The sequence below is a fragment of the Sapajus apella genome, unplaced genomic scaffold (genome assembly GCF_009761245.1).
Source record: "Sapajus apella isolate SASKATOON/1434 unplaced genomic scaffold, GSC_monkey_1.0 scaffold124, whole genome shotgun sequence".
In the NCBI taxonomy this organism is placed as follows: domain Eukaryota; kingdom Metazoa; phylum Chordata; class Mammalia; order Primates; family Cebidae; genus Sapajus; species Sapajus apella.
This window is the reverse complement of record NW_022437064.1, coordinates 4079567-4105717: the sequence shown is the minus strand read 5'-3', so window position 1 is coordinate 4105717 and position 26151 is coordinate 4079567. Positions and strand designations below refer to the sequence as shown.

The following is a 26151-nucleotide window of genomic DNA, read 5'->3' as shown; positions in this document are numbered from 1 at the left end:
AGGATGGTAAGATCCTGAACCACTTTTGTTTGTGTCTTTATACTTCTCAGGATTAAATAAATGTCACCGCCACCAGGAAGATTTACATATGCGACTACATTAAAACTTTGTTCAACAAAATACCATAAAGTAAAAAGTCACAAAATAGACTAGAAGATATTTGCAACATATAAAACTGACAAATGACTGATGTCTAGAATAAGAACTAAAAATAGAGAAATAATAGAAAGTTGAGCACAGGATATGAACAGGTTCTTCACAATAAAATAAAATATCCATCAGAATGAAAGATTTAATGAGTAATTGAGGAAAATGCAAACTAAAATCAATAAAACACCATTCCACACTCATGTAATTCACAAAATTACACATCCATTTTAAAGAGCAATTGGTAATGTAAGGCTAAATGTGTTTATTCTGTGATACACATATTAAGTAACTAATACAGTGAGCCCAAAGCAGAATGTTCCACTGCAGTGTTTTAATATAGAACCTCTGGAAACAACTTTATGCCTTCAGTTGGAGAAAAGATAAATTACAATAGAGTAATTGAATACTGCTACACAGTACTAGAATGAACAAGAGCTTAACATACGATATAGATTAATTCTACAATAATGAGTGAAAAAAGCTGTAGAATGAGCCAATTTAAGTTGTAAAAACATAAAACAGTACTAAAGAGTAGATAGTTTAGGATATATACAGTGAAAGTATAGTAACACACAGGAATGATAAACATCAAATTTTGGATGATGGTTATCTATGGTGGGGAAGAATGGGAATGTGATCTGGAAGTGGCAAAATGTTAAGATCTGACAAAATTAGGTGCTGGGAACTTGGATATCCAGTATGTAATTCGCTATAGAAATAGTACAGCCACAACCAATACACATACACACCTATTTAATCTCAGAATGCTGTTTCAATATTTTAGTGCTCCCTGTGGCTCAGATGCCGTACTAGGAATTTGGGGTACAGGTATGAACAAGGCATAGTACCTGCCTTCAAGATAATCTCACAGAAGCAGGCTTGGATCCTGATTAACTTTGTCACTGATGGCTACTATCTGTTCTTTAATCAACGGGCCTGAGACATTTAAAAGTTTAGCCAATGTTACTGAGGTTAACTCCAGACACTTCCCGGCTTTCTTTACCTTTCCTTGACAGAATGAAGATAATGGGCAGACAAACCATGACAATGATTACAGCATAAAACAAAGAAGAGAACTTCCACACAAATGTAGAAATTACTTTTATTATGTTAAAATATTCCTTAATGAGCTAGCAATTATTTATGTGGAGAAGGGGTCCAAAAAACAGGTTCATGACTGAATTATCCTTGTCCTTAATTACAGAGATGCACGAATTACACATATCACACTACTGTGTGGCGTAGTTGCTGAAGGTCTACGAGGCTGTGAGCTTGCAGGCACTTCTCCCTGCCTGTTAGGCTGCTCCCATTGCATCACGACAGGATGGACGTTATTTTTCTCTTTTGAATTAAATCTTTACAACAGTGCGAATGCTGTAATAGGAAGCAATATACTAAGTTTTAAATGATACCTTTAAGACCACTAAAATTGTGTTTTTCGACTCTCCGTCCCCTCAAACTCCACATTGTTATTACATTCTATGGCATATAGTTAAAGAGAAAGCTTACCTCTTTCCAGAATGCATCAGTTCAAAGGCTTTATTAATTTCATCAAAAGACAGATTGTGAGTCACAAATTCATCAACTTTTATCTTTTTGGACATATACTCAGACACCAACTTTGGGACACTTTCTACACTCTTCCATCCTAAAAGAAATCACACATTATTCAATAAATTTCTGCAGGATGCTTATTACTTAGTGGAGGACACAAAGGCATTCAAGAGAATGAATTTTTTGATGAGTTAAAGAGTAATGAAAAACTCCAAAATAGCATGGAGATGAAGAATTTGACAATTAAGAAGTAAATATTTCTGAGAATTTTCCTTTCTCTGTATTAAGATTTACTAAAACTTCATTAAAGTTTTGGCCAACTGAGACTTTTAAACTACCCAGGACAGAACTCTGGAAGTCTCAGCAACAACCTTATTTAGGTCATCAGCAAAGATTTCTATAATCATAATATTCAAGGAAGAAAAACTGATATAATACAGGACTTTATTTCCTTGTTTTGAAACAATGAAATAGGGATAGCATCTCAGAACAGAAAACTATGAAACTGAAAAATGAAGTAGAACTCTTTAGCTAAATGGTAGGATTTTGAATAAAATTAGGTGCTACAATTTCTCACTGTCTCTAAAGAAGGAATACAATCAACAAGAAGCCTTCTCACCTTCCAAGGATGCATTCAACCATATTTCAAACCTCTTTTGAGCCTTTTCCAAATCTCCTCCCTTATATTGCCAATAATTATTTTTTCCCCCACAAACTGTGGGGATTTCTTTCTTCCTTAAATCTCCTGGTAACTGAGATGACCACAGCCACTCCTGTTGTCTAGACAAAAGCTTCTATTATCTTTGGTTCATATTTTAGCAATGCAAGGGGCCTCAATGACACAGCGAATTACCCAACCAGCATATGGTAGAATGAGGCTTCAGTTAGGGGTTACTACCAATACCCTCTGGATCAGCCAGGATTGGAATGCCCTTTCAAATACAGCTATGGACTTCAATTCAAGTTGATATCCCCAAATAGCATACATGGCTTAAAAGTTTCTTCTAAGATACTCAGCTGTGCTATATAGCTAGAGCTTTGAAGAGGAGGGCAAGTCAGACTGACATTTTTTTTTTTTTCTTTTGAAATGGAATCTTGCTCTGTGGCCAGGCTGGAGTGCAGTGGCACAATCTTGGCTCACTGCAGCCTCTGCCTCATGGGTTCAAGCGATTCTCCTGCCTCAGCCTCCCAAGTAGCTGGGACTACAGGCGTGTGCCACCACACCCAGCTAATTTTCATATTTTTAGTAGAGACAGGGTTTCACCATGTTGGCCAGGCTGGTCTAGATCTCTTGACCTTGTGATCGCCCACCTCAGCCTCCCAAAGTGCTGGGATTATAAGTGTGAGCCACAACTCCCGGCCCAGATTGACATTTTCTTTTTTTTTTTTTTTTTGAGACGGAGTTTCGCTCCTGTTACCCAGACTGGAGTGCAATGGCGCGATCTCGGCTCACCGCAACCTCCGCCTCCTGGGTTCAGGCAATTCTCCTGCCTCAGCCTCCTGAGTAGCTGGGATTACAGGCACGCGCCACCATGCCCAGCTAATTTTTTGTAGTTTTAGTAGAGACGGGGTTTCACCATGTTGACCAGGATGGTCTTGATCTCTTGACCTCGTGATCCACCCGCCTCGGCCTCCCAAAGTGCTGGGATTACAGGCGTGAGCCACTGCGCCCGGCCCAGATTGACATTTTCTAAGGCAAATTCTGTAGTATAAAGAAGGAAGACTTTGGCCAAACCCCTCATTTTAGCATACTTTGCCAAAATCTTTTCTTCTGGCCTTCAAAAAAGCTGGCATAATATGAAGTAGAGAACCTTAAAAGACAACCTGTTAAACACAGATCATTCAAAACACACGCTATGTGGTTTTTTTTTCTTTAGGAAGATGAGGAAATATAAATATATATTTTTAAAGCCCTTTACAAACTTTAGGTTCTCATCACAACTGTTGGGAAATACGAACATGTGATATCTTTTCTCTTCTCTGACTGAGCAAAGATGGAAAAGACAGAAACTGTTTCCCCGGCAACCGCAAGCCACCAAGGACTTTTTAGGATCACAAAGGGAAAAATGATCAGTCTAGCAGCTTTTGATTTTATGATAAGGTTCTGTCCAATTAAATAGTTTCAGTTTGAGACTCAATATTGGTTACTGCTAAAATCAGACAGAGGTATGATCACATCCAGTGACCACTGCTCTCCCTAGAAAAATGAGTAAAAATGTAACAAGCTACTTGAGTCCACAAGATGAAACACACCATGGCTGATACTGCTGTTTGCTTACTTTGCAATCAACTTCCTGCCCCTGCTCTACCAATAACTACTTCCTCACCAACAGAATATTGAGTTTTTCTTTTATAGAATATGTACCAAGTGGCCCTATGCTTCAGGAGAAGGTGAGCACCTCCCCAGTCCCAGGGGTAAACAATGATTGAGTCTGAATCCCTTCTAATAAACAGCGTTGCATGGAACAACTTACAACGAGAAGGTAGCCCATGAAGATTCTTGTTAACAAAAAATTAGGCTGAGATTAAACACCAGTGCAAATAACAAAAGAGAAAATGCAGTCATCTCATCTATCGAATTACCTCCAAAGGCAGTGCCTTTCCATGTGCGACCTGTTACCAGCTGGAACGGGCGAGTGGCAATTTCTTCACCTGAGGCAGCTACTCCAACCACCACGCTGACACCCCAGCCCTTGTGACACGCCTCAAGTGCTGCTCTCTGCAGGCACAGAGATATGACCAAATTACAGAAGTCGGTGCATTTTCCTGAGAATAACTGCTTCTCCAGAAACTTCAAGTGATGTCAGAGTTTTTAGACAAAATGGCAACAAAAGGCCAAACTTAACATTTAGTGAGCTCAATTTTATTGAACAATTTTCATTTTTATTTACTTTTTGGTTTTTTTTTAGAGATAGGGTCTCCCTCTGCCACCCAGGCTGAAGTGCAGCGGCATGATCTCGGCTCATGGCAACCTCTGCCTCCCGGGTTCAAGCGATTCTCCTGCCTTAGCCTCCCTAGCAGCTGGGATTACAGGTGTGTGCCACAACACTAAGCTAATTTTCATATTTCTAGCAGAGACTGGGTTTTGCCATGTTGCCCAGGCTGGTCTCGAACTCCTGGCCTCAATTGATCCACCTGCCTCGGCCTCCCAAAGTACTGGGATTACAGGTGTGAGCCACCACACCCAGCCTGAACAATTTATTTTAACAAATTAACCTGGTTAAATATTAACATAAATTAAAATAGTGGTTATTTGCTTTCTATTTTAAAAAGTAAACTGTAGTTCAAAACTCGAAAGGATTTGATTTTAAAAAGCAGGCAGCAAAACTATGAGTAATACTTGTATTGAGTGTCTATGTAGGTATGTTTAAGTAGGTGTTGTTGCTACAGGTTGATTATCTTTTATCTGAAATGCTTGGGAACAGAAGTGTTTTGAATCTTGGATTTTTTCGGATTTGGAATATTTGCATTGTATTTATTGGCTGGACATTCCTAATCTGAAAAGCTCCAGTGAGCATTTGCTTTGAGCATCACGTTGGTGCTCAAAGTTTCAGATTTTGGAGCATTTTGGATTTTGGATTTTTGGATTAGGGACAGATATTCAACCTGTACCTGCATTTTACAGATGAGGAAACTGAGGTTGAGAGAAGCTGTTTGTTCAGGGTCACTGAGTTAGTAAATGGATGTATATTTGATTCCAAAGCCCATACTCTGCACAACTGCTTTATTCTGTCTTTTCATTTCATGAGACATGCACTTAGCAGGCATTGAAAGGCAAAGAAACATCTTTTCTCATCTTTCCCTGAGCTGTTCTTGTACCATTTCCCACTGTGGTTCAAACAGATATTTTTCACCTTCTTCCAATACAATACTTCTTATCAAGAGATTTTTCCTTTGCCAAAACAAAACAATTTTTAATCTTAAACTGCATTTCAAAAAAAGTTCCATAAAACAAAAAAGGAATGAAGCCCATACTCACCATGACCTTCACATTACCAATACATTCAAAGGAATAGTCCACTCCTCCATCAGTCATCTCAATGAGCACTTCCTGGATAGGTTTACTAAAATCCTGAGGGTTAATACATTCAGTGGCTCCAAACTCTTTGGCCCTTGCAAATTTATCTTTATTGATGTCCACACCAATGATCCGGGATGCACCAGCCACTTTACAGCCCATGATAACTGCCAATCCAACTGCTCCCAGGCCAAAGACGGCACAAACAGAGCCAGGCTCAACCTAGGAGTAAAGACAGTTTATAAAGCACTCATTCTACCAGAGTCAAGAGAATCACTGGGTTTCATACAGATGCGCCAATTTCACTTATTCCAGGAAAGTTTCACTGAATTAAATTAGAAGGCAGAAGTGAAAACTCAAGTCAGTTTCTTACCTTGGCAGTGTTCACAGCAGCACCGTAACCAGTTGAAATGCCACAACCTAGAAGGCAGACTTTATCCAAAGGTGCTAAAGGATCTATTTTAGCAACAGAGATATCAGCCACAACTGTGTATTCAGAAAATGTGCTGGTTCCCATGTAATGTAAAATTGTCTTTCCTTTGCAAGTAAATCTGCTGGTACCATCTGGCATTAATCCTTTCCCTTGAGTGACTCTAAAGAAAATAAGAAAGGAAAAAGGCAAGTTGGAATTAGGTTTCTTAAAATCCTTAGAAAAAAGAAATCAGTTTTAATAACCAGTAAATATTCAGAAAGTGTTCTAAACCAAAATTTTGAATGTATTCATTAATAATTTAGCACCTTGCAGCAATGCCTTATGAAGGAAATTTATAAGAAGTTTATAATCTTATCCATCTTTTCCAATATTCACTATCCTTCTAGATCTTACTGTCAGAATATTGAACTCACTTTAACAGGTACAACTTCTGGATCAATGAAATTATTTTAAAATTCCATCATTAAAATGGTGGGCCGGGTGCAGTGGCTCACTCCTGTAATACCAGCACTTTGGGAGTTGAAACAGGAAGGCTCCTTGAACCCAGGAGTTCAAAAGTAGCCTGGGCAACATAGCAACACCGTATCTCTAAAAAAAATAAAATTAGCCAGGTGTGGTGGAGCAAGTGCCTGCAGTCCCAGCTACTCAGGAAGCTAAGGCAGGAGGTTCACTTCAGCCCAGGAGTTTGAGGTTGCAGTGAGCCATGACTTTGCCCCTACATTCTAGCATGGGTGACAGAATGAGACCCTTTCTCAAAAATAAAAAAAAACTTCTGTGGGCAAATATAACTTCATAAAGGATAAGGCCAAAACCAGTATCCATGCAAATAGAGATTACAAACCATTAACCAGATCAGCTGATGAAAACAGATGGCCAAACTGGCTAATTTAGATCTTTTAGGAAGCATTTTTTTTTTTAAGTATAACTAACAGTCCTCAAGAATGCAAGTTAAATTACCGCTTCACTTTGTTTTGCCTGTGTACTTGGTTACAGCAATAGGAAAGAAAACCCAAAAAGGTCACGAAGGCCATTTATACCATAGCTGGTAACAAAAATTACTTTTGCTCTTCTAAACAGAGGTGCTATAACATCTTGCTTAGCAGTACCCACCCTAAAGTTGGAGCACTTGGGTTCAAATCCTGTGTGACCTGAGCAAGTTAACCTTTATGTCTTCGTTTTCTCACTAGAAAATGCTGAGAAACAATGGTAACTTCCTTTAAGATTGCTAGAGAAGTCAAATGAGATGTTATATGAGGCTTTAGCGTTGTGTCTGGCACAGAATTGATGTTTAGTAATTATGTTATTTTTAATAAAATAAACACTATAATTGTTTTTTTTTTCTTTTTTTTTCAGACAGCCTAGACTGCAGTGCATAGCTCACCACAGCCTTGAACACTGAGGCAGGAGGATTCCTTGAGCTCAGGCGATCCTCCTGCATCAGAGTGCCATGTAGCTGGAATTACAGGGGCGTAGAGACGGGGTCTCGCTATGTTGCCCAGGCTGAACACTATAATTTGATGTATACTCTTAAGCTCTTTGGAACATACATATGAATAAATACAAAGACGAAGAGAAAATGGACTGCCTCTAGATTCAAAGCAAATACGTTTCCTTTGAGAGAAAAACAAAAATATGACCAGAAACAGAGAAGAACAGGTGACAAAGCTCCATCAGAAAGAATTTTTCTTTTTTGAGACAGGGTTTTACTCTGTTGCCCAGGTTGGAATGCAGTGGCAAATCATGGCTCATTGCAACCTTGGCCTCCAGGGCTCGTGATCCTCCCATCAAAGCCACTGAGTAGCTGGGAACACAGGCACGTGCCACCAAGCCTGGCTAACTTTTTACATTTTTTATGGAGACAGGGTTTCACCAATGTATGTAGGGTGCTCTCTAACTGCTGGACTCACGTGAACTGCCTGCCTCGGCCTCCCAAAGGGCTGGGATTATAGGTGTGATCCACTGCACCTGACTAAAAATAACTTATATCTTACTGAGAACAATGTAAGTTTGTTTAGCCCTCCTTAATGTGAGAATTCACTGTATTCCAGAGGAATTTCTTAAATAAAAGGTGATGTGGAATATATTTTATGCTTTGAAAGAATCACAAAAAGCTCATCACCATTATTATATTTGATGTGTTGCAAAATTTTTAAGACCGTGTTTAAATTCTCTTTCAAAGTGTTGAGGTATTTTTTTCTTTGGTTCTAGTTTTACCAAAGTCATTGGATTTGATTTATAAAATAAATGGAGTTTTGTTTTCAAAAAATATAAACTGATTTTGTCAATGGCATTAGAAACAAATCGATCTCCCATACAACGCTGGTGCAAGTGTAAACTGGTACGAGTACACCAAAGAGCTGTAGATGCACATCCTCTGACTCGGCAACTATAATCTCAGGAAAATGCTCAAGAGAAAGCAATGCTATATCCATCCAAAGACATGTATAAATAAGAATGTTCCTAGCAGCATAAACTGTGTAACTGCCCCAAACTGGGAGTAAGCTAAATATCCATCAACAGGAGAATGGATCAATACTGGTATTTTGAATGGAATATGACAGAGCAACAGAAAAGAACTACTGATGCATATGCAACTTGGATATATCTCACAGGCATTATGAAAGAAAGAAACCTAATGAGCCGGGCACGGTGGCTCAAGCCTGTAATCCCAGCACTTTGGGAGGCCGAGGCGGGTGGATCACAAGGTCAAGAGATCGAGACCATCCTGGTCAACATGGTGAAACCCCGTCTCTACTAAAGCTACAAAAAATTAGCTGGGCATGGTGGCGCGTGCCTGTAATCCCAGCGACTCAGGAGGCGGAGGCAGGAGAATTGCCTGAACCCAGGAGGCGGAGGTTGTGGTGAGCCGAGATCACGCCATTGCACTCCAGCCTGGGTAACAAGAGCGAAACTCCGTCTCAAAAAAAAAAAAAAAAAAAAAAAAAAAGAAACCTAATGAAAGAGCACACACTGCATGACTCTGTTTATACAAAGGCCATAGTGAAAGGAATCAGGATAGCGGTTACCTAGGAGGGAGGTTCTCACTTGGGACTTGAGGGACCTTGTCGGGTGCTGGCAGGGTTCTCTATCTTGATCTGGGTGACAGTTCAAACCATCAGGTGTGTATATACGTAATCATTCATTGAGCTGTACACTTAAGATCTATAAACTTTAAGTGCTTTATAATATGCATGACTCTACCTCAATTAAAAAAAAAAATAGAACACATACAGGGGGATCTTAAATTTCCTCAACAAGGTAGTTCTTTCAGTGTTGTTACCTACTACAATAAAAATAAGTACCTTTTCTGTGTCAAGGAGTTAGGTTATCTCCTGCAGTCTTCCCAATAGCTTTAGTGAGTAAGTTTTATCACTCTTCTCACTTAAAGGACAGTAAAATGGTTCATAAAAACGATTTTGTGTTGGGCATGGTGGCTCATGCCTGGAATCCCAGCACTTTGGGAAGCCAAGGAGGGCAGATCACAAAGTCAAGAGATGGAGACCATCCTGGTCAACATGGTGAAACCCGTCTCTATTAAAAATACAAACATTAGCTGGGCATGGTGGCGCATGCCTGTAGTCCCAGTTACTTGGGAGGTGGAGGCCAGAGAATCTCGGACTAGGAAGGCAGAGGTTGTAGTGAGCTGAAATCGTGCCACTGCACTCTAGCCTGGGCAACAGAGCGAGACTACGTTTAAAAAAAAAAAAAGATTTACATGAATTGTATGAGCATGTCTTTCCTTACTACATATTTTGACAAATTTAGCCTAGTGTTATGTGAAGAGAATGGGTACTGAAAATTCTGTTTTGTATCTTAATGGCCGGTGATACTGGGCAAATCCCTTAGTTTCTCTTTTTCTGTAAGAAAAGTCAATATATTTATGGTTTTCTTTATAAGTTACTATAATACAATGGTACATAATATTGAATTCACAAAAATATAAACAAATATTTACAGCATGACACACTCACAACGGAAACATTGCTTCAAAACAAGTTATATCCAGATGACAGAGTATATACATACAAACATCCCTAAAACTTATCGGTTCTCTTCTTTGCAGTGGGACCGAGGGAGAGAAAAGAAAAAAAAATAGTAGACACCCTGAACCCTTCAAAAGGAGAGACTTGTTCAATTAAAAATAAAGGAGTTGAAAGAAAAATGAGCCAACAAATTCCCAGATTACGACAAACCATTCCAGGGGTGGGATGGGGGATCCTGGGGAGAGGGGGGTCCAGGGTCCAGTTGCCTTTGTGAAGACCAACCAAGGTTAACACAGGGCACAAAGGCTGGGGAAGGTGAGGCCAGGGTGAGGGGTAAGGTGAAGTCACTCCCCTGGTCTCTTCACATCCCCCCACTTCTTCCTTTTATGGGGTAGAGAGGAATCAGAATGCAGACACTCCTTAGGGGTTGCACAAGTTACTTAAATCAGTCACCTCTACAAGCTACGTATTTCCTCATGTGAAAAATAAATGTTTCTTTCTTCAGTTGCACAATTAGGCAGAAAACTACAAATGGTAGAGAAGGTTGTTGCTGTGCCTAGGTACTCTGTGTCAAAACCTCTTAATTTCGGAGTCTTAATTCTCTCAGCTGTGAAACTGGGGCTAGTAATGAGGTTGCTATAAAGATGGAATGAAACCACTCACGTACAATGTACTGTGTAAACTGCCACACCATTATTTATTCTTGTCATTGCTAATATGACCTTGTGTTTCAAGAAGAACATAAAAAGATACTAACCTTATCTTCTGGCAAAGGTTAGTTTTAGGATTTAGACAAAATTTGCATTCTCCACACTGTGGGATGTAAAGTGGGATGACAGTATCACCTGGAAATAAATGCAAAGACATCCTGAATAGGTAGTATCTATTTCTAAATGAAAACATCAGCTCTTGCAAACTCCTGTCAACTGATGTGACTTTGCAAAGCTAACTTCAAGTCTTAGAACTTCACCTAGGTAACATCATTAAGATACTGCCTGATCATGCAAAAAGTATGTTTCAAAATTTTTATCTAAATGAAACTCTTTAAACAATAACTGAAGAACAAGGTAGTTACATGCTTCAAAATCCTGCTTCATTGATGCATCTCTAAAATTTCTTGCTTGATATGCCAAAATTGGTTTTGGAAATGTACTTAAACAGTTTCACACAAACAGTAGTCTGCAAAACCACAGAGAAAAAAATATCCAAATATTTGTGCTTCCCAGATGAGGAATAAACTCAATCTTGACAATCTACTTAGATGATGCCTTTTCATGAATAGTGTGCAGTTTTATCAGATAAACAATTTCCCTGTAGGAATAAGCCAAAATCATCAAACAAGTGGTTCAAATATTATCCTTACCCGCCTTCAGCTTAGTCACTCCCTCGCCAACACTTTCCACAATTCCAGCACCTTCATGTCCCAAGATCACTGGAAAACAACCCTCAGGATCAGCTCCGCTCAGAGTATAGGCATCGGTGTGGCAAACTGCAGTGGCAATGATCTATCAGGACATTAAAACAAAGAGCATTTAAGTGTGTGTGCATGCAATTCAGAGTAAGGTACAGATGAAAGAAGAGTCATTTTATTTTAATACTATATTTCACTGACCGTAGACATATTTCTTTTGTATTTTAACTTCTGTAAAATCAGATGTGCTTATAATCCATGGCATCTTAACAATTAGGATTGGCAGCAATTTTTTAGCAGTACATAAAAGCAATGGTGTATTTATATGCAAAGGAATAGGGAACATTTGGTTCTTCTTTCTGTGTATGTTAGAAAGGGAAGGTAAACAAGGTCATTTTATGGGCACTATGCCTTCAGGTACGGAGAGGAACATCACCTGTGTGTAAAACAGGTGGAACCCACCTAACTGCTAGTTTTCTCACGACAGCTGGGAAATATAATTTTTAAAGCAGTATTGATAATTTCTGAAATATGCCAGTCTGCTGAGTCTGGGACAAAATTCAGAACTTTTAGAGGAACCAATTCCGTTTTTACGAACCACATACAAGTTCTATTTAAATAAGCCTGTTATCTCTATCTCTCTGGCTTTCAAGTAAGTTACTTTTTTTTTTTTTTTTTTTTTTTTTTGAGACAGAGTCTTGCTCTATTGCCTAGGCTGGAGTGCAGTGGTGCAATTTCGGCTCACTACAACCTCCACCTCCTGGGTTCAAGTGATTCTCCTGCCTCAGCCTCTCTAGTAGCTGGAATTACAGGTGTGCACCACCATGCTCAGCTAATTTTTTGTATTTTTAGTAGAGGCAGGGTTTCATCACGCTGGCTAGGCTGGTCTTGAACTCCTGACCTTGTGATCCACGCACCTCAGCCTCCCAAAGTGTGGGAATTACAGGCGTGAGCCACTGCTGGCCATAACTTATCTTTTAAAGCCACCAAAAGTAACGAAAGGCAAAATCTTGGAGTGTTTCTATTTATGCTTCTCTGCTCCTGGCTTACATATCCACTTACAATGTAACAATCTTTGCTACCCCTCGGCAGTTTTGCAGGGAAGATGGCTGTACTCATTGTGTCCATACAGCTCAATGAGCACAATGAATACCCATTGACCTGTATGGGCACTTAATACATCCAGGACAAACATCTTCAGTGGCAAAATCACAATTAGCTTAATTTCTGAATTCGAAGAAAAAAAAATATATATAAGATTTCAGATTCCTGGGTATGGGTTGCGAAGGACCTTAAGATATTATTTGGGCTGGATGCAGTGGCTCACTTGAGGTCAGGAGTTTAAGACCATCCTGGCCAACATGGTGAAACCCTATCTCTGCTAAAAATACAAAATTTGCCAGCCATTGTGGTGCAAGTGCTACTTAGCAGGCTGAGGCAGGAAAATTGCTTGAAACTGGGAGGCAGAGATTGCAGTAAGCTGAGATCGTGCCACTGCACTCCAGCCTGGGAGACACAGCGAGACTCTGTCTCAAAAAAGAAAAAAAGATGTTATTTGGTCTTGGTCCACTCCATCTGGTATGTGCAATCTTTGGGAGCATGAGCCAGTATGTGTGGTGTGTTTCGAAAGTGAGATGGTAGGGGAACTAGACTCTAAGTCACAGCTCTTTTTTGCTGTGACTCTTTTCCTAGAATGTTAATAATCACTACTTTAAAGCACTAATTTTATATCAAAACAAGTAGAGAGTAGAATGCTAAAAAAAAAGTTTTATAAATGCCAGGGTTTCAAAGATCTCTGCAGCTGGCTGCCTTGTACAATATGCCTCTCTCCAGGGGTAATGTCATTTCTCTGCCACCAGAAAAGTTGAGAATCACCAGAATAATGAATTCCCTGAACCCTACCCTTGTCTGCCAGGGTGGGGGCATTTTTAAAGCTCTCTAAGCAAGCTGACTTCACTTGCTTGTTGCTCTATTCAATCAGGAGCCTCTTCCAAAATCTTGTTTAAGTCATTGTAGCAAAACTGAAGACCATTTCTGTCAGAGGCATTTGAACCAGAGCAACTCCATCTTGAATAGGGGCTGGGTAAAATAAGGCTGAGGCCTACTTATTTTAGGATGCTAGGCATTCTTAGTCACAGAATGAGATAGGAGGTCAGCATAAGATACAGGTCACAAAGACTCTGCTAAAACAGGCTGTGGTAAAGAAGTCAGCCAAAACCCATCAAAACCCATCAAAACCAAGACCGCAATGGAAGCGACCTCTGGTCATGCTCACTTCTCATTATATGCTAATTATAATGCATTTATATGCCAAAAGGCAGTCTCACCAGTGCCATGAGTTTACAAATGCCATGGCAATGTCACAAAGCTACTCTATATGGTCTAAAGGGGGGAGGACTCCTTAGTTCTGGAGATTGCCCACCCCTTTCTTAGAAAACTCATGAATAATCCGCCCTTTGTTTAGCATATAATCAAGAAATAAGTATACTCCGTTGAGCAGCCCATACTGCTGTTCCGTCTATGGAGTAGCCATTCTTTTGTTTCTTTGCTTCTCTAATAAACTTGCTTTCACTTTACGGACTTCAAATTCTTTCTTGCGTGAGGTACAAAAATCCTCTCTGGGGTCAGAATAAGAACCCCTTTCTGATAACATTTCTTCTTTTGTTTCTAACGTGCCACCATAAAGTTATGTAATCAGCAGGAAAATGGGCATCCTACAGAGTTACCTTAAACCCAAACTGCAGAAGATAAATTGCAATAATCCAGTGACCCACGAGGATGGCTCCTCAGCCCAAGATCAAAGCTAAAATGATGGAGAGGTGTGCTGCAAAGGTGAGGAATAAGAGAAGAATGTTGTGATTATAAGGCTGGATGACTTTGAATACCCTTTTCTTTGATACTGTCCTTTGGGATTTATCCTCTGCAGATCTCAGATCTACGCATCTATTCAGAGATCTAATTGTGTCTCTTTTTTTCCAGTGCCTGAAACGTATCATTACCTTGATTCGAACTTCATGAGCCTTTGGGGGTGCCACCTCTATCTCCTCTATGGAGAGAGGCTTTCCAGCCTCCCAGGCAACTGCAGCCTTGCACTTGATAACCTGAAGTGGGGAAAAAAGGCAGTCAGCTGTTTATCCTCCTAAACAAATGACTACTTAATAGCCAATATATATATATAGATTACTGCTAATCTTAAAAAGCATACCACAGATTCACAAAGAAACATATGCGTCCAAGTGATATGTTTTTAGATTTCATACAAATAGTATACATCAAAAATGATTTAACTGAGATGATCACCTGGTCAGATAGAAAAGCATCTTTTGGTTAAAAAGTTGTATTCATCAAATATTTAATGGCCCTCTACAATGCATAACCAAGAGCATGTTAAGAACACAAATTCCAAGAGAATCTGATTCAGGTCTGGCATGGGGTCCAAGGATTCTACATGCTTAACACGTGCCTGAAGAAGTTCTTTTGCTCTGCCTGTTTTGAACACCGCTGGCTTGCTGCAAAACTGCAGGGTGAGTAGGAGAATTAGGAGTGTAACAATGAGGAACTATATACCTTGTAAATGCACCAACCAACACAGCAGCCACCTGCCACATGTGACTACTGAGCACTTAGGAATGGCCACTGGCTGGGCACCTTGGCTCACTCCTGTAATCCCAGCACTTTGGTAGGCTGAGGTGGGCAGATCACAAGGTCAGGGGTTCAAGACCAATCTGGCCAGCATGGTGAAACCCAGTCTCTACTAAAAAAAATTCAAAAATTAGCCGGGCATGGTGGTGTGCACCTACAGTCCCAGCTACTCGGGAGGCTGAGGCAGGAGATTGCTTGAACCAGGGAGGCAAAGGTTGCAGTGAGATGAGATTGTGCCATTGCACTCCAGCCTCAGTGATAGACTCTTGTCTCAAAAAGATAAAAGAAAAAGAAAATGGCTTCTCTGAACTGAGATATGCTATAAATATAGCTGGACTTTGAAGACTTAGTTCAAAGAAAAGTAAAAATATCTCATTAATAGTATTTTTTAAAATGCTGCTTACATGTTGAAATGGTATTTGATATTAGATTAACTATTATAAATAAACTATTAAAACTTCACTTGATCCTTTTTACTTTGTATTGTGGCTACTGAAAAATTTAAAATTACACAGGTGATTATAGCACACAGAGCTGCTTTAGAGATTACAGTCAGTACACCCTCCACTACCAGAGAATCACATGTAATGAGAAAGGTTTTGATTAGTTTACATTACGCTTAAGAAATTTATTGACAGACTAAAGGTTGCAAACAACTGGGTTTATAGGAGACAGATTTTAAAGTTAATAATTACAAAGACTGTGATTTAAAGAGACAGGCACAAAGTAATACAGAAAGCAAAAAAGTAAGGAAAGAGTGTAGCTTTGCTTGGTTGGTTTGGGAAAGCTTCACTTTTAAAAACTAGGATGCTGAAAGATGAGGAAAGCTAATGATAAATGGTGATAAAACACCTATATATAGGGTGATTGTGAGGAGTGAATGAGCATGAATATGAAGTCCCTAACACAATCCTTGGCACAGCATAGCTTTGCAAAATACGTTAGTAGTTATTGGTAGCAATAGAACAGAGGGTTGAGGAAAAGGAGAGGTGAACTATACAGAGATATAAAGAATGGCCTCTGTAAATCAGTGAAGCTGGAAATGCTCATTTTTAAAATTAAATTGTAGATATTAAATCTCATAGTACAAAGAATCAGAGATTGCATTACAATCTTTTTCACTTCAATGTGCCATAAATTTTAACTCCTTAGGTCAGATGCAGGATACTAACAATTTAGTATCACATGTGACCTAGAAATCCAAAGAAACAAGAATACTAAATTTGATGGCCTGCTCCCTTTAAAAACGGTCTTAGGGAGCCTAGCCCTTTCCCTTTACTGACAATTCTAAGCAAAACAAAACCCCACTCTAAATCCGTGGGAAATGGCCCTACTTTAACATTTAAACTATAGTAACAATTATAATCTTTCACCTTCTCTGAATAAAGACACTCAGTAATAAGGAAAAGCAATTGCCAGTTTAGGTCTGAAAGATAGTTTAAAGTTTATTTCTTGCAAACTCCAATATTTTTAAGGCCATGTCTTACTAGAAAATGTTCCAAATTTGTAAAGCATTAAAATAATCAGCAACTTTAAACTGATTATTTGTTATTCGTAATTTCTGTCTTTCTTTACTGTCTAATGTGAATTTTATGAACTTGTCATAGAAGAACAGACTTGGGTCGGAATCCCAGCTGGCCATCGCTGGTGTGACCAAGCACAACCAACCTCAAACCTCAGTTTTTGATACGATGGGGATAACATCTCGTAGAGGTGTTATGGGAGGACTACAGGGAATATAAATTGGTGTTTAAGTGCTCGAAAATGTTTCTGAAAGGAACCCAGGAGTCTTCCCAAAATACACTCATTGTTGGCACAATAATTAAGGCGTAGGCTCAATTATGAAACACAAGCAACCTAGGAGTTAGGAGCACGGGCTCTGGCTGCAGCTCTTGCAAAGTATGCAAGCTGCAAGAATGTCCCAGAGCAAGTTACTTAATTTCGTGTAAGAAGCAATGCGTGGCCGCTCCTAAGCCATTTCCACTGGACTACTTACCTGACCAGCCCCTGCCCAGTCTCCGACTCACCCCACCCCCACCCCTTCTGGCAGTCCCAGAAGCAGCGGCTGCTTCCCAACCGAAGAGAGGAGACAAAGCTTCCTTCTCTTTCTGCCCCGCTGAGCCGCTCGCCGGGGGCCCAGTTTCAGAACCAGGGGCCAGATCCCGTCCTAGGCCGACCCTTGCGCGCCCCCAAGACCAGCAGCCTAGTCCCGGGCCGCGCACTCCCTCCCTGAGACTCAAGGCCCTCCGCGATGCTGGCGCTACCTGATTCGCCATGTCTGCGGGTTCTGGTCGGCTCAAGGGGGCGGACATCCGGGGTGGGCCGCGCGGCGCCGGAGGCGTGGGCGTGGGGAGCGCCTGGCGAGGGGACCGCCTGGCGAGGGGACCGGGCGTGGGGCGGGGTTTGCAGTGGCTCCAACCGGAAGGGCGGTGCCTGAGTTGTGGTGCGGGCCTTTGGATTGCGGGTGCCCAGGTGCACTCGCTGGCGCGGTTTCGGCGAGCCCGGACTGTGCCAGTTTCGTGACTAACATCCGACGGACTTGCTGCAGAACTCGTTTTTTTCCTTTGGTCGGGAAAGGGCTTCCCCGTGTAACTTTACACCAGTTTCGTAGATAAGGCTTGCAAATTAGAGATGTGGAAGGTGAGCGAACGGGAATTTCACCGAAAGCGCGTGAGAACCAGTGAGAGGCCTGCAATAGCTTTGTGCTCCACAGGCCAATGCTTCCTCCCCTAATGCACGTTCTGTGTACTTGCGGACGCAAGGATAAGATACAGCCCCTCAAGGGACTCTCCATGGTGAGAGCACAGAGCTGTGAGAATAAAGGAGGAGAGAGGTGTTTGCTGAAAACTTCCCAAGCCCCCATTCCAGCAGTTTCTGAAGGGTAGGTGGGATTTGGGGGAGACAGTGGAACGTGGGCACTTTTTTTTGTTTTGTTTTGAGACGGAGTCTCCTAGGCTGGAGTGCAATGGCGCCATCTCGGCTCACTCCAACTTCGCCTCCTGGGTTCAAGCAGTTCTCCTGCCTCAGCCTCCCAGGTAACTGGGACTACAGGCACACGCCACCACACGTCTGGCTGATTTTTGTATTTTTAGTAGAGACAGGGTTTCACCATATTGGTGAAACTAATATAATTAGTTTCCTGAACCTGGAGTGCAGTGGCGCGATCTCCGGTCACTGCAATCTCCGCCTCCTAGGTTCAAGTGATTCTTGTGCCTCAGCTTCCCGAGTAGCTGGGATTACAGACACACACCACCACACCCGCTCAATTTTGTATTTTTAGTAGGGATGGGGGGAAGGGGTGGTCTCACCATGTTGGCCAGGCCGGTCTCAAACTCCTGACCTCAGATGATCCACCCGCCTCACTTTGAAAAGAGGAGATGAGGGGAGCAAAAAGTCTCCTGATCCTGGACTGTTTTGATGTCTTAAGAGTGGGCCAGAGTGCAGAGAGAGAGGATGGAGTATTTGCCAGTTTATTCTTTGTTTGAGACGGCGTCTCGTTCTGTTGCCCAGGCTGGAGTGCAGTGGCGCGATCTTGCGTCACTGCAATCTCCGCCTCCTAGGTTCAAGAGATTCTCATGCCTCAGTTTCCTGAGTAGCTGGGATTACAGACACACACCACCACACCAGCTCAATTTTGTATTTCTAGTAGGGATAGGGGGAAGTGGCAGTCTCACCATGTTGGCTAGGCTAGTCTTGAACTCCTGACCTCAAGTGATTCATGCGCCTCGGCTTCCCAAAGTGTGGGGATTACAGGCGTGAGCCACTGCACCAGGTCTGCCGGTTTACTCTTAAAACTGTTGCAAATGCTGAATTTTGTTAAAATAGCTCTATCAGTCTGCACACTGCTCTTCTCTGTTTTTCAGTCCTTTTCATGGGTCTTGTCCTGGGTACATAAGGTAAGATTCTGCCCAAAGTCTTTCCCTCCCATGACTCCACTCTCTCACTCACACTTCTGGGTTTTAACTTCTATTTATGGAAAGATGACTACCAGATTATCCTCAATCAGGATGCCTCCTCTAAACTCCAGACTTGGACATATAACTGCCTATTGGATTTCTGTCTCCTTGAGGATATCGCACAATCCAACTCCTAAAACTCATATTAATATTTTCTCCTTAAAGGGACTCTTCCCTCTGTTGGTGTGTTGACACTATCCACGTACTTGCCCCAGCCAGAAATTGAGAGTCACAACTTCACCCTCTCCCTCAGCTCCTACATTAAATTTGTCACCAAGCCCTTTCTCTCTGGTCTTGTGTCCCTCTCTCTCCCCACTGCTGCTGCATTAGTTCAGGCTTTCATCATTTCTTACAGGATTACTGAAAGAGCTTCCCATCTGATTTCCTTGACGCCAGGCCCTTGAATCTAATACATATAAAGGAATGCCCTGTTAGTGATCTTTTCAAAACGTAACATCAATCAATGCCATTTCTTATCTGCCTCCAATAATTTTTGAATGAGGTAGGCTATAAACAAATAAATGCCATTCTTCTATTTAAAAATATTTAAGGGAGAACAAATGGATAAAACCCAAACTCTTTCGGCCAGTCAGATCCTGAATTACTTCATTCTATATACACCTCTATCCTTATTTCCTGCTGTTCTACCAAGTTTCACACCAACCTTATGAAACATTTGTAGTTCCTTAAAAGGACTATGCTTTTTCTTGATTCCAGGCCTTTGTGTATGCCAATACTTCTGTTTGGAATGCAGCAAGCAATTTCTAGTGGAAAAAAAGGAGCTTTTGGCAGAGTTTTCTTTTTCCTGTTGGAGATATATTGTCTATTTTCTGGGAAGAGACACTTGCATTTTGGTAGTACCTTGTTTAGCAATAATAGGCAAGACTTTAGGTTTGTCGTCTGACATGTAAGGAGTTTAGAAGTCATCACTCCATCCTAACAACAAGTAAAAAGCTGAACAAATGAGAAATTAATAACTCTTCTCAGAGCTGTGAGAAGTGAGGTCCCAGAAAAAACAGCTTCTCCAAAATTAGAGACACAGATGGTGGATACAAAGAATCACAACTTACCATAGAAACACACCATTGCAGGAACCTACTGGAGTAGGAAAGTCTGAGCTGTAATTGATGAATTGCTGGAGGCTCATTATGGATTAGTTTGAGAGTTAAAGATTCTTGGGGGACCCAATCATAGGGGGGCTCTCACACTTTTGTGAGTTTTACCTCCATGAATTCTCACAGAAGGTCAGAGAAAAATCCCCAATTATTTCCTGCATGGGGAGTGGAAAAGGAACTATTTTGAAATATTCTAGAGCATTCTGTTTTTAACAAGGCTTGCCATCAAAAGAAACTGTTTTGCTAGAGCCTAGTGTACTGAGATGTTTACAAATGGTTAACTGACCTGGGGGAAAGGAAATACTCAACTCCAGTTCCCTCTAGACATTCTGTACCACCTAACGGAGTGAAAAAACAAACTAAGAAATGTGAAATTTATAGCCCAGGGACACAGGCTCAATAAAAGTTTGAGATAAAATGGTAGAACAGTAGGACACTTCCACTTCCTGTGTATCTTACCACTACATTACTAAAGGCCTATTTACTGCAATGTCTTTGACCCAGTATATTATGTGTGCCTTTTAATAAAAAATTACAAGGCACATTAAAAGGCAACACAGTTTGAATGGAGAGAGCAAGCATCAGAACCAAACCCAGAGAATGACAGGGATATTGGTATTATCAGACCATGACTTTAAAACAACTATGATTAATATGCTAAGGGCTTTAATGGGAAAGTAGACAACATGCAAGAACAGATGGATAATGTAAGCAGAGAGATGGAAATTCTAAGAATTGAAAAGAAATGACAGATAAATACTGTAACATGAAAAATGCCTTTGAAGGGCTCATTAGTAGACTGAATGTGACTAAGGAAAGAATCTCTGAGCTTGAGGATATGTTAATAGAAACTGTCAAAACAAAGAGAAGAAATGAATAAATGGAACAGGATATCATATACATGTATGGGAACACCAGAAAGAGAAGAAAAAGCAAAAGGAACAGAAGCAATATTTGGAGGAACTATGACTGAGAATTTTTCCATATTAATGTCAGGCAACAAACCATAGATCTGGAAACTTCGAGAACACCAAACAGGTGTTCCTTCCAAAACAGAAAGCACAAAGCCCACATGGGTTCACTGATGAATTCTTCCAAACTTTTAAAGAAGGAATTATACCAATTTTCTACAATATTTTTCAGAAGATAAAAGCAGAGAGAATACTTCCTAACTCATTTTATGAGGCCAGCATTACTGTAATACCAAAGCCACAGACATGAAAAGTACACACTAATATCCCTTATGAACCTAGATACAAATATCCCCAACAAAGTATTAGCAAATTGAATCCTACAATGTCTGAGAATAATTACATGCCACAACCATGTGGTATTTATCCCAGGTATGCAAGGCTGGTTCAACATTAGAAAATCAATTAATGTGATCCATCACATCAATGGGCTAAAGAAGAAGAAAATCACATAATTATAGCAATAGGTGGAGTAAAAAACATTTCACAGAATTCAGCACCTATTCTTGATGAAAACTTTCAGCAAATTAGCATTAGAAAGAAACTGTCTCAGTGTGATGAAGAACATCTACAAAAAGCTTGCAGCTGACATCATACCTAATTGTGAGAAAGTAGAAGCTTTCCTGCTAAGACCAGGAACAAGAAAAAGATGTCCCTTCTCACCATTCCTTTTCAACATCATACTGAAAATTCTACCTAATGCAATAACATAAGGAGAGGAAATAAAATGTATACTGGTTAGAAAGGAAGAAATAAAACTGTCTTTGCTCACAGATGACGTTTATCTATTTACAAAATCTGAAAAAATGGACAAAAGTCTCCTGAACTAATAAGTGATTATAACAGGGTTGCAGGATACAAGTTTAATGCAGACTTTTCAGTCATTTTCCTATATGACAGCAATGAACAAGTGGAATCTGAAATTAAGAACCCAATGCCATTTATATTAGCATCCCCAGAAATGAAATGCTTAGATAGAAATCTAACAAAATGTGTACAAGACCTATGAGGTAAACTGCAAAACTCTGATGAAAAAAAATCAAAGAACTAAATAAATGGAGAAATGTTTCATGTACATAGATATTCTGAATCGACATTGTCAAAATGCCATTTATTTCCACTTGCTATATAGGTTTAACTAAATCCCAATAAAAAGTCCCAGCAAATTATTTTGTGGATATTGACAAACTGATTTCAAAGTTTATGTGGAGAAGCAAAAGACCCAGATTAGCCAACTGAATATTGAAAGAGAAGAACAAAGTTGGAGGACTGATACTACCTGATTTCAATTATTACTGTAAAGCTGTAGTGGTCAAGATAGTGTGTTATTAATGAAAGACAAACAAAGGAACAGAAGAGAGAACTGAAAAATAGACCCACATAAATATAGAGATTGTTCTAGGACCAAGGGGCAAAGGCAATACAATGGAGAAAAGATAGTCTTTTCAATAAATAGTGATGGAATAATTCGACATCCACATGCAAAAAACAGAATCTGGACACAGACGTTATACCCTTCACAAAAATTAAGTCAATATGGATCACAGACCTGCATGTAAATTGAAAACTATAAAATTCATAAAAGATAACTTACAGAAAACCTAGATGATGACCTTGGGTATGGTAATGACATTTACATTACAACACCAAAGGCATCTATGAATGAAATAATTGATAAGCTAGACATTATTAAAATTAAAATTTCTGTTTTATGAAAGACAGTATCATGAGACAAGCCACAGACTGACAGAAAATATTCACAGAATATTTACCTGGTAAAAGACTGTTATCCAAAAAACATAAAGAACTCTTAAAATTCAACAATAATAAAACTAACAACCTGATTTAAAAATGGGCAAAAGAGCTGAACAGATTTCTTATCACAGGAGATTTACAGATGGCAAATAAGCATATGAAAAGGTGTTCATCATTATATGTCATTAGTTAATTGTAAATTAAAACAATGATGAGATATTAGTGCGTTAGAATGGCCAAAATTCCAAACACTGACAATAGCAAATATTGGTGAGGATGTGGAGCATGAAGAACTCTCATTCATTGCTGATAGGAATGCAAAAATGGTACAGCCACTTTTAAAGATAGTTTGGCAGTTTCTTACAAAATTAACGATACGATTACCATATGATTTAGCAACTGTGCTTTCTAATATTTACCCAAATGAGCTGAAAACTTATTTCCACAAAATAACATGCACACTGATGTTTATAGCAGCCTTATTCATAATTGCACAAACTTGGATGATGTCCTTCAGTAGGTGAAGAAATAAACAAACTGTGGTACATTCAGACAATGAAATATTATTAAGCACTATGAAGAAATAAGCTATCATGCCATGAAAAGACATAGAAGAACTTTAAATGCATATTATTAAGTGAAAGAAGCTAATCTAAAAAGGCTATATATACATACTGTAAGATTCCAAAGATATGACATTTTGGAAAAGGCAAAACTAGGAAGATGGTAAAAAGATCAATGGTTTTTTTAGGTTTGAGGGGAGGGAGGGATGAATAATTAGAGCGTAGAAAATTTTTAGGACAGTGGCACTAATCTGTATACTATAATGGTGGATACATGTTGCTACGTACGATGTACAACACCAAAAATGAAGAACAATAAACTATAGTCTTTGGGTGATAATGATGTGTCAGTGTAGGCTCATTCATTGTAACCAATGGGCCAGATGTGGCTCATGTCTGTGATCTTAGCATTTTGGGAGGATGAGTCTGGAAAATAGAGCAAAACTCCATCTTTACAAAAAACATTGGGAGGCCGAGGCAGGTGGATCACGAGGTCAAGATATCGAGACCATCCTGGTCAACATGGTGAAACCCCGTCTCTACTAAAAATACAAAAAATTAGCTGGGCATGGTGGCGCGTGCCTGTAATCCCAGCTACTCAGGAGGCTGAGACAGGAGAATTGCCTGAACACAGGAGGTGGAGGTTGCGGTGAGCCGAGATCGCGCCATTGCACTCCAGCCTGGGTAACAACAGCGAAACTCCGTCCCAAAAAAAAAAAACAGAGCAAACAACAACAAAAACCTAACCAGGCATAGTGATGCATGCCTGTCCCGCTACTCAGGAGGCTGAGGTGGAAGAATTCCTCGAGTCCAGGAGTTTGAGGCTGCAGTGAGATATGACTGGGCACCACTGCACTCCAGCCTGGGTGACAAGAGTGAGATCCTGTCTCGAAAAAAAAAAAGTACACCCTGATATGGGAGGTTGATAGTTGGGTATATTGTGCATGTATTCAGGCAGGAACTGTATGGCAACTGTCTGTACTTTCTGCTCAATTTTGCTGTGATCCTAAAACTGCTCTAAAAATAAAGTCTATTAAAAATAATAGGAGTTACAAGTACATGTGTAAGTCACATCTACTTTTTATGAGAAGGAAGAATTGTCACCAGGTGAAATCAAAGCCCATCAGTCTTATTAGGGAATTTTTTCCTGAAGGGTTTTCATAATGTTTGGATATAAGGAGGAATGTACATGAATCAGTGCTGGTGTGGACTGTATTAGAAATAAGATTAAGAGTTGGATAATGCAGATTATATTTTCAAAATACAGATCACAAAATGGTCATATGTTAGTGTTGGGGAACCTCAACCTTCTGGCATGATTTGAAGCAGACCCTTTATTAAATTCTTTTTTTTTTTTTTTTCCAATTTTTGAGATGGAGTCTCGCTTGTTGCCCAGGCTGGAGTGCAGTGGTACAATCTTGGCTTACTGCAACCTCCACCTCCCAGGTTCAAGTGATTCTCATGCCTCAGCTTCCTGAGTAGCTGAGGTTACAGGCGCCTGCTACCATGACTGACTAATTTTTGTATTTTTGGTAGAGTCAGGGTTTCGCCATGTTGGCCAGGCTGGTTTTGAATTCATGACCTTGGGTGATCCACTCGCCTCAATCTCCCAAAGTGCTGGGATTACAGGCATGAGCCACCATGCCTGGCCCCTTTATTAAATTGTTGACCTGTCTTTCTGTCATTTCATTCAGCAGAAGAGAGAGGAAATTAAGAGAAGAAACAAAGAGAGAAACTCTAACTTGTACTTAATTTTTACTCCTAAGAAAAGATTATTTTGGACTGAGGGACTCACTAAGTGAAAATGATTCATCATTTCAGACTTTGTAACAGGGAAGTGAGTATGCACTAGATATAGTCAAACATTTCAAAAATTTGAAGCATATTTTATAAAACTTACAAGAAATAAAGGTAAGTACTGGATGAATTAAAGGAAGAATTCATAAAACTGTATGTATCTGCTTCATATGGAGGGAAGTTTTTTTGTTGTTGTTGTTTTACCTCCCACTTGCATACTCCATTAGAGTAGAGACAGCCATTGCCATAGCTCCTGTGAATTGCAACAGGAAATTGTCCATAGTGGAGGCAGTCACAGATGGGTTAAACATGAGGGAGTCAGAAGTGATAGAACTAATTCTAAATACTGAGATTCCATACTGGGAGGTACCAAAGCTACCCACACAACGAACTCTTTTGCACTTCGGAAGCACACATACACATGACATAAAACTAAGATGGACGTTTAGTTTTTAGCTGTTGATCTCAATAGCACTGTGTAATTTTTCCTGTTACTTTTCAAGACCAACACATATCACAGTATAGGGCAACCAGAGACTCCTCAGGGCAGCTCTATGATTCTGAAGCAGTACATTTCTTTTATATTTTTGTAGGTAGTGATTTATTGTAAGTTATCCATAATTGTAAGTAACCTGAGCATATATTTTCCTTGATACTATGGAGAACATGACATGGCAGGCTGGAGAAATACAAGGTCTGATTTCATGATTAAATGTAACAGAAAATTTAAAAGGGACTTTACATATGATCTCAGTTTAGCTAAGAACTCAAAGCCAAGCTATACAGGCACCAAATTACCCCCA

At 40.0% G+C, this 26151-nt stretch overlaps 1 protein-coding gene and 1 long non-coding RNA gene across 2 annotated transcripts; both read right to left on the bottom strand.

The window, feature by feature from the left end:
- Nucleotides 1-392: 392 nt before the first annotated feature.
- ADH5 (alcohol dehydrogenase 5 (class III), chi polypeptide) lies at nucleotides 393-17574 on the bottom strand. Its single transcript, XM_032261560.1, has 9 exons — nucleotides 17456-17574; nucleotides 14549-14650; nucleotides 11502-11643; nucleotides 10896-10983; nucleotides 6096-6315; nucleotides 5684-5944; nucleotides 4288-4423; nucleotides 1660-1798; nucleotides 393-1524 (listed from the first exon to the last, which is right to left on the bottom strand). Exons 1-9 carry the CDS (start codon nucleotides 17501-17503, stop codon nucleotides 1500-1502), a joined length of 1161 nt encoding a protein of 386 aa, XP_032117451.1. The 5' UTR covers nucleotides 17504-17574; the 3' UTR covers nucleotides 393-1499.
- Nucleotides 7055-9629, bottom strand: LOC116538963. The gene is made up of 2 exons (XR_004263864.1): nucleotides 9108-9629; nucleotides 7055-8787 (listed from the first exon to the last, which is right to left on the bottom strand). It is a non-coding gene; the product is annotated as an uncharacterized LOC116538963 (long non-coding RNA).
- Nucleotides 17575-26151: the final 8577 nt, after the last annotated feature.

Coding starts and splice junctions, on each gene's coding strand:
- ADH5 (XM_032261560.1), bottom strand. CDS start 17,503: ATGTCCGCCCCCTTGAGCCGACCAGAACCCGCAGACATGGCGAATCAG. Junction 4,424..5,683: donor TTGGTAATGTGAAGGTCATG/GTGAGTATGGGC, acceptor CTGTGCCTGCAG/AGAGCAGCACTTGAGGCGTG. Junction 1,799..4,287: donor GAAAGGCACTGCCTTTGGAG/GTAATTCGATAG, acceptor GATTTCTTTTAG/GATGGAAGAGTGTAGAAAGT.